An 8395-nucleotide genomic window follows, 5' to 3' on the forward strand; every position below is an offset into this window, starting at 1 on the left:
CCGCTCCCCAGAAGCCGCTGCTCTCCGTAGTCAGGCAGCTTCCGGCGCACGCCCTAGACGTCATCACTCCCCGCTAGCCACACTCCAGCCGTTTCCGTCTGAGTCTTATTGCGCCGTGGCGGGCACCGCGGCCGGGGGCCTGACCTGCAGCGCTGCCCCGCTACCGCTTCCCGCGCGGCTCGTAGCGGCTGCCCGTGGAGAAGTGGCTGGGGCGGGCCGCGCTGAGGCGCTGCCCGCAGGCGAGGCATGGCTGCAGAGGAGTCTCGCTGCCTGTTGGGTTACCCTGCTTCGGACTCTTACCCGAGGTGAGTGCGGGCGCCGCGACTCGCCGCTCTGGCGGGCTCAGGGACGGCGCTGCCTGCCTTGGAGCTCGGCCGCGGCCGAGGCGAGCTCTCGGTCGAGCCCTCTACCAGGCCCGCCCGAGCATTACTGGCCCTTGTAAGGGGCTGGAGCCGGGCCCGGGCCCGGACGCGGGAGGTGGGGGCGGCGTGATCCTTGTCAGCCTCTTCTGTCGCAGAGTGCAGAACAAGAAGCTGTACCTGGCCGCGTTCGCTGCTGTCCTGGGACCGCTTAGCTTTGGCTTTGTGCTCGGCTATAGCTCACCTGTTATTCCAGAGTTGAGGAAAAGCAACGATCCTAAATTAAGATTGGACAGCAATCAAGCCTCGTGGTTTGGGGTAAGTCTCTGTATGATGCATTACCATTAAGTGATTTCACTTGAAAGCATAGGTCGAGAAGGTGCTGCTTATAGGGTGGGGTCTTACTTCTCTTAAGAATGAGAGTATATGCAGATCTTAATAACGAAATCCAATTTTCTCTTCTAAACTCAGCGACTGATTCAAATTTTTCCTGAGTAACAATGCTGTTATGCTCTGATAACTCTCAGCATATATTAATAAATGCCCCTATTGTTTGAACTTATTTTTGGTGCTAAAGTGTCTTCTTACCATTCTCATGTTTCTCAGTTGAACCTGTTAAGGGACCAGAGAAAATAAACTTTTTAATAAATCAGTGCAATCCATTAACATGGGGAATATTTGCTTTTTGGATACAGGCAGGACTTCAAGTTAGTCAAGATAACAAATTCTCGAGGGCTTTAAAACAGTTTGAAAGGCCTGTTTGTGAGTGGAAAGCTTTGTAGACAGATTAAGACACAGTTACTGCTGCTTTTTTTTTTTCTTCATTGAAAGAGCTTTGTATGTAATATGAAAATTACTTGCTATTCAGTTGTGGTGAGTAATGCTTCTTGACTATGTTTTGATTAAGAAGTTAATGTTTATTTTGATTTTTAAAACACCTGCATACTCTTGCCCATTTTTTTAGAAGCTGCTATTTACTTTTCAGGATTTTAAAAGAAATTGCTGTCTGCTATTTATTTTTGTATTTATTTATATATATATAATTTTTTTTTTTTTTTACTTGTTCTTCAAAGTCAGTAGTAACATTAGGAGCTGCTGTCGGAGGAATACTAGGAGGCTATCTTGTGGATAAAGTTGGGAGAAAGCTGAGTCTAATGCTGTGCTCAATACCATATGTTTTTGGATATATAGTTATTATATCTGCTCAGAATGTTTGGATGCTTTATTTTGGACGAATGCTGACAGGCTTAGCCAGTGGAATTACTTCACTTGTTGTTCCGGTAAGTAAGACATTTTTCTGGGTGGGTGTGCATGTGTGGTTGCTTTTTTGTTTGTTTGTGAGTTTCTTGTTTCTTTTTCCATAGCAGTATTATAGGTGACTTGGGTGAAATAACTGAATAACTGTAGCCAAGGCAGTTTGTGGATTTAGAAGAAACACATTTTTATAGAATTTTGCTTGTTTTTAATAATGAAGAAAATATAAATAAAACAAATTTTGCTGCTTCTAGTGGCACTTCTGTACTCTGCATTCCTGATGCAGTGATGTCCTCTTTCAGATCGAGTCCTTTATTTGATTGCTTCTATTTATGTTCTACTTCAGTAATATTTATCTCTTAAAATTCCTCATATAAAACATTGGGGGGGGGTTGGTGTTGGGGTGGGGTTTTTTTGGGTTTTTTTTGGTTTTTTTTTTTTTTTTTTCCAATTACCAGCTGCTTCTAATAGTCTTATATTTCATGAAACTTCTTGGTTTTGCAAGTAAACTATGGCTGCTCACTCATCCTGGAGTAATGCCTAGTAGTGCCTTCTGATTTCATTTAACTGTTTTCTTCTGAATATTAACTCTTCCCATGCACTCAGGAATATATGTGCAGTAGGGAAATCGAGATAATTCATTCTGTTGTTGTCTGTCTTCTGTGGTATTGTTTGACCTTTTGGATCTAGCTGAATAGGTAGTAGTGTGAAATAAACTGTTTAGAATTCAAGTTTGTTTCTTTTCTGGTGGTTCTAGCATTTCTAGCTTTTGAAGTGAGACGCAAACTAAAAATTAAAGGATAAGAAGTACTCATAATGAAGTATGGAATAAATGCTCATTCTTTATCAATCTAGATGGTTATAAAAATAAAATCTAAAAAAGATTCAGGGTGGTAGGATCTAAATGATAATCTTGTGCAACTTTCTCTGTTGTTGGAATCTTGGTTGCTTAATCTGTTGTGTTGATGTCTTTGGAGGAATTCTGTCTGCTTTACAAATGACTGCTTTCTCTTTGTTTCATGGAGCTGAGCTCAAAGGCCTTGACCCACAGCCAACAGTAAAAGATCTGTGTGACTGCAGTGATGAGGGAGGAGAGTGTCGCATGTAATACCAAGTTTTTGTAGCTCTAAATTATTCTTGAAATAAGGATTACTTATTTTCCTTCCAGAAAAAGTAAGAACTGTGACGTTAGAAAGAACTGTATGTATAAATATGAGGGATTTCTCTTTTATGTATACAGCTAAACTGTAGCTGTTGACTTGGGGTCAGTATATTAAAAAATAGCTGAAAAGCTTAAGGTGATCCCAAATATTGGATGAGATGTGATGCTGTTCATATAGTCTGTGTTAAGATGAGCTGTCAATTTTGAACTTCATGGAGAATGAAATAATTTGCATTCTTTACATTGACTTAAAAATTTAAAACTTTTATTGCAAACAGTTTTATACGTGGCTTGGGCTACATGTTTATGCAAAGACTGTTCCAAGCTCTAGACTGCTTTGCGATGATGTAGTTCTTGTTGAATGTGGCTAACAAAAGAAGCTCTTGCTAATGTGAGTTTACTTATCTTTGGGATACTGATACTGCATCAACATTCTTCTGGCTTAAGTCCTCCATTTTTCCCAGGGTTTTTCATAATGCCAATATACATTTCTGAGATGGCGCTTTTCTACTCACTCCATTTTATTGAGGCTTTTTTTAAGGAGGGGAGTTACTAGGAAATAAATCTGTGGTTTTTGGTGGTTTTTTTTTTTTTCAGAAATGAATTACTTATCAAGTCCTTGATCCCACATTGGATAGAAGTAATTATTAGATGTTTTCTCCCTACATGTTTTCTCCCTTAGGTGTATATATCTGAAGTATCTCATCCTAAAGTCCGTGGTATGCTTGGCTCTTGTGTTCAGTTGATGGTGGTGACTGGCATACTGGGAGCCTACATTGCAGGTATTGGGGTTAGGGCTCTAGGTTACAAAAAGGAATTCGTACATGTAATGAAAGAACTACACTGAAGAATTGAAAGTAAATGTAAATTAGTTTGTACAACTAATTGATGTTCATAGTCCTCTTTCTTTCCTTTTTGTTACTCAGGAATAACACTAAAATGGCGCTGGCTGGCAGTGTTCTGTTCTTTTCCATCCTGTATAATGCTATTGTTCATGTCCTTCATGCCTGAAACACCGAGATTTCTGCTGAATCGGAACAAACGCTCAGAAGCCATAGCTTCTTTGCGCTTCCTGCGGGGACCACATGCGGACCATGAATGGGAATGTGGGCAGATTGAAGCTAGTGTTCAGGAAGAGGTGATGAGAATCTGATTTACTCCTAAAAAAATTCTTGTATGGAGATAACATCTGAAAGCATATAGTGTAATTAAAAGGGGTTTACCCAAAGCTTAGTTAATAGCCTTTTCTACAAACAGTGGTCCAAACCTGTTCCCTCATACAAATGATACTCAAGAAGCAAGTGAGATTCAAAGAATCTTTTTCCTCTGCCTTTCAGCTGCAACTGCTGTCACTGTTGGCTGCCGTCAGTGTACATGAGTAGCAGTTGGGCTCGTGATCTTGTAGCAATTTTGTAGGATTGTTCAACACCTCTAACACTGATTTCCTATTGTTTGCATTGTATGAGTGTATTTTCTCGTGTCTCTAAAAGCATCATTTAGCCTCTTGTGAGATGTGTGCTTAAATAGGCAGGCCTAATCATTGAAGTTTGGTTTCTACAAACCGTCGATTCATTCGTGTTAACTTTCTCTACAAAGTACTGTCAATTTCTGTCTCTAGAACCTGGGAAAAATGCTTTTCTGGAGTTCTCAGATACTTCAAATATAAACATTTTTATTGCTAAGGCGCTAAGTTTTGCTTACTATGTTTGAACAGATTGAAATGTTCTGAGCAGGTTTTTTGTTGTTGTTGATTTTGTTCTTTGATTTAAAAGATAAAATTTTTCACCAAATCATTGCTTAATCTTTTTAACAGGGACTGAATCTCTCTGAATTTAAGAACCCTTCAATCTACAGGCCACTTCTTATTGGTGTGGCTCTAATGTTCTTCCAGCAAGCAACAGGCATTAATGCAGTTATGTTTTATGCAGAAACTATCTTTGAAGATGCAAACTTCACGGTAACTGGGGTGTATTTCCAAACTGGCAAATGTCTGTAACAGTTTGAGCTTAGTCAGTGCTATAATAAGTGTAAAACACGTAACAAACTGACTTGATAATGATCCTGCCTGTGTCATAAATAACAGGGTTTGGGTTTTGGTGGGCTTTTTTGGTTTGGATTCTAGATACCCTCTTGACTGTGTTACTCTGGCATACCTGCATGTTCTGGGTTTTTTGGGGGGAAGGATGTTGTGTTTTGCTGGTCTGAAACTTTGATACTGATAGAAATTCCTATTATAGTCATCTTCCAAAATAATTTTTTTTTTTTTTAGTAGAGTTGCAAATGCAATGTTTCAGAGAAAGTGAAACTCTCGGAAGAAGTTGTGGCTTATTTTAAAGTTTATTAAGAGACCAGTATGTTGTGTTAGTTGGTGATGTCTTTTTCTTTTTTTTTTTTTTTTTCCTCCCCTCCCCTGTTGTCTCCCCCTTCCCCCCCATTAATTTCTGTGGCATAGTTTGTCTTCTTTCAGATTCAAGAAATAAATGCATTTGTAATACTTGATAAGTGAACCTCTTATCAGCCTGAAAGAGCAAATTCTCCCTACCTCTTACTTTATTTCAGGACAGCAGAATGGCTTCTGTTGTTGTGGGTTCCATACAAGTATGTTTCACTGCTGTGGCTGCACTTATCATAGATAAAACTGGACGAAAAGTGCTGCTTTACATATCCGGTAAAATATGTTACTGGATTTTGTTCAGTAAGAAAAATTACTATATATAATACCAAAAAGTGTCTTAACTGTTGGGGGAATTAAGTATTGCAATTTATGCATTTTTAAGTGTTTTGCTTTATATTTATAATTTGGTATAACTATAGACTTAAACTTGTAAGAGGAAACTGCCATGTTATATGTACATTGTAGGTGGAACCCCTTGAAACTACATATGGCTATCTTTTTGTCTTCTTACCAGGCCAGTTCTTATTTTGAAATAGCTATGTCACTGAGACGGTTCTTACTACTGTGATAATTTTTCTGCTCTTATACCCAAGTTGTCAACAAATGGCTATTTCAAAGTAATATCTCTATGGCTGCTGCTGATTTCATGGCACATTGTGGTGTTTAGTTATACAAGACTATAGTTAAAAATTCTAACTTTACAGGTAAAGTGCTAAAGAAAACTAACTCTGATATAGTTGTTGTGCCACACACTCAATAGTAATGACTGCTGTCAAGACTGTATTGTTTGGCTAGTGTTTAGAATGCTTGTCTAGCATCTTTCACTCCTGTCAAGGCCAGTGTTTATTTCCAAGAACAGTATCTTTTAAGAAACACTTATGTGAGGGCCAGCATATCTCATATTTGGCTGACCAACTATGTTCTGTCTCTCAGGAGAATACCCAAGTGGCAACCAGTGACAACTTGGTTATCGCTTACTTTTCAGGGATAGTCATGGCACTCAGTACTGCATTGTTTGGGCTTTACTTTAAAATGGTCCTTCCAAATCGAAACAACTCATCAAATCCTGATGTATGGTTCACTCTAAATTCAGCATCCCCAGGAGCAGAAAGCAGCATATCTTGGCTTGCAGTAGTAAGCCTAGGGCTCTTTGTTGCTGGTAAGTGGAACAGGCTTTTAAGTAGCCATTACACAAAAATCAAACTTTCTGATGAATGTGACAATTTTGTTCCATTTTGTCACATTACTGATGAATGGAAATGAGTGATGTCTTTGACAGACTTTTTCAGTGTATAATGCAAAGTTGGGCTGAGCATTCGCAACCCTGGTGATAGAGCTAGAAGCTTAGTTAAGCCAACTCCCTGGAAAATTAATTTATACCTCCTTGTGCTAATAGTAAGTAGTAATTGCTCAGGTTAAACTGCTTTACAGTTGTTAATGGAAAAAACAGTCTTTGTTAGTGTCTGAGCTGCACTGAATTCTGTGATGGTACAAGGCAGCAGCAATTAGAAACAAGGTCAGTTTTTAAGCTTACCACTTCAGAGACTTCATGGCAAGAAGTTCTGCTTGTTAAGAATATTCTTGTAATTAATTTGATGTAAAATGCACTAGCGTTTATCATGCTGCCCTAAAATAACTTACTCTCTCTCCTTCTGGTAGAGGTACTGTTTTACTGGAATCATCCAAGAATCTAGAGTGAAAACTGCATCCCCTTTACTTGACTAACTTGGGCATCATTCAGTCTTCCCTCTAATATGTACTTAACTTGCATTTATTCTCTTCTGTTTTGTAATTGCAGGTTTTGCCCTTGGCTGGGGTCCTATTCCATGGCTGGTGATATCTGAAATCTTCCCACTTAAAGCTAGAGGCATATCAAGTGGTGCTTGTGTGTTAACAAACTGGGTTATGGCCTTCTTGGTAACCAAAGAATTTAATGATTTTATAGTAAGCATCATAAATTACAATCTGAAGTTTCTTTTCATAGGGAAATTTATTAAAGATGCTCCTGGGAGAGCCTTGAGCCCCAGTCGTCTTTGGCAATAGAGAACTGTGGTTGTACAGTAGTGACCTGTAATAATGTGGTTTTTGTTTTACCTCCCTCAGGGTTTCTTAACATCCTATGGCACATTCTGGCTTTTCTCTGCCTTCTGCTGCCTCAATGTAACTTTTACAGCTTTTTATGTTCCTGAAACAAAAGGACAAACCCTGGAACAAATTGAGACCTACTTCAGAAGATCTTAAGCCTAAAGCTTTTTATATTGGTATGAAACCTTCATATCCTGAATTATGGTGCTATGGTTGAAACTAACTGCATCTCAGTTACTAAACTTGCTATCAAATTGTTTTAATGAATTTTTGTAAAACCTGAATTCTGCTTTTTTTTTTTTTTTTTTAAAAAAACGTATCTATGGGGATCTGCATACAGTTCTGCATACTCCCTGTAGTAAATCTCCCTTGTGTGAGTCTTGGACATTTGATTTGATTCCTGTGGTCTTTTCTTTAATGGCCAAGTAAAAATGTTAAATGTATTGGCCAGTATCTTTTTTCTAAGATGTAAATTAACCTCTAATTTTGTAAATAAATTAAATTTCCTTGCTCCACTTTACCTTTCCCTTATGGCACGTTACAGTGAAGAAATGAATGATGTAGCCTGGCTAATGTTACTGCAGTACTTTACTTTTGTGTTGCTGCTACTATTTCTGGGATGCCTGACCATGGAATAAGTTGTGGTCCCACCTGGAGATGAATGCTTGGCTTTTATGGGTGTTAGTATTAAGTTGGCATTATTTTTCCTATTCCTGTCAAGTTGGCTAGGAATGCATTTAAATCACAAGAAGAAGGGTTGTAGCTCTTAGGAGAATGCACTTTAGAATTCAGGAAAGAGTATTGCTTTTTCAAAAGGAATTACAAGGTCTTGGAGCCAGTGAGAATATACTCTTAGCCAGAAAAGGAGAAAAACTGTCTTTTGTAGTGTTAATTTAAAGGGTAAATTGGAGAGACCTGGAGCAGGTCTCTGTAAGTCTAAAAGATGCCTGGAAACACAAACCAATGCTGGATTATAGTTCTTGTCAAAGATGGGTAATCCTTAAGACACAAACACCAATGTCACGGGTATGATATAGCACTTAAATGACTGACATCTCTGAAACAATTTCTAGAGAACTCAAATGGAAACAGTAATCTAGAGCTGTCTGCAATAGTGTACTACCTCCTGTCTTTTTAATT

General features: G+C 38.7%; 1 protein-coding gene across 3 annotated transcripts; it reads left to right on the forward strand.

Annotated features, from left to right (window-relative positions):
- Nucleotides 1–20: 20 nt before the first annotated feature.
- Nucleotides 21–7797, forward strand: SLC2A8 (solute carrier family 2 member 8). Of its 3 annotated transcripts, none has more exons than XM_075520048.1 (10): nucleotides 21–305; nucleotides 518–677; nucleotides 1433–1639; nucleotides 3458–3557; nucleotides 3702–3913; nucleotides 4589–4732; nucleotides 5335–5470; nucleotides 6156–6329; nucleotides 6969–7114; nucleotides 7274–7797. In XM_075520048.1, the coding sequence occupies exons 1-10, from the start codon at nucleotides 247–249 to the stop codon at nucleotides 7409–7411; spliced, it is 1476 nt and encodes a 491-aa protein (XP_075376163.1). In that variant the 5' UTR covers nucleotides 21–246; the 3' UTR covers nucleotides 7412–7797. The 3 variants fall into 3 exon arrangements, with proteins under 3 accessions (XP_075376163.1, XP_075376164.1, XP_075376165.1); XM_075520049.1 differs by having other exon boundaries at nucleotides 5335–5443; nucleotides 7274–7793; XM_075520050.1 differs by lacking the exon at nucleotides 21–305 and having other exon boundaries at nucleotides 553–677; nucleotides 1437–1639.
- Nucleotides 7798–8395: the final 598 nt, after the last annotated feature.

This window comes from Mycteria americana, chromosome 17, assembly GCF_035582795.1.
Source record: "Mycteria americana isolate JAX WOST 10 ecotype Jacksonville Zoo and Gardens chromosome 17, USCA_MyAme_1.0, whole genome shotgun sequence".
Classification (NCBI taxonomy): Eukaryota; Metazoa; Chordata; class Aves; order Ciconiiformes; family Ciconiidae; genus Mycteria; species Mycteria americana.

Excerpts from the sequence above, each read along its gene's own strand:
- SLC2A8 (XM_075520048.1), top strand. The coding sequence starts at position 247 with ATGGCTGCAGAGGAGTCTCGCTGCCTGTTGGGTTACCCTGCTTCGGAC. Across the intron at positions 3,558-3,701 it reads ACTGGGAGCCTACATTGCAG|GAATAACACTAAAATGGCGC; the intron begins GTATTGGGGTTA and ends TTTGTTACTCAG. Across the intron at positions 3,914-4,588 it reads AAGCTAGTGTTCAGGAAGAG|GGACTGAATCTCTCTGAATT; the intron begins GTGATGAGAATC and ends TCTTTTTAACAG.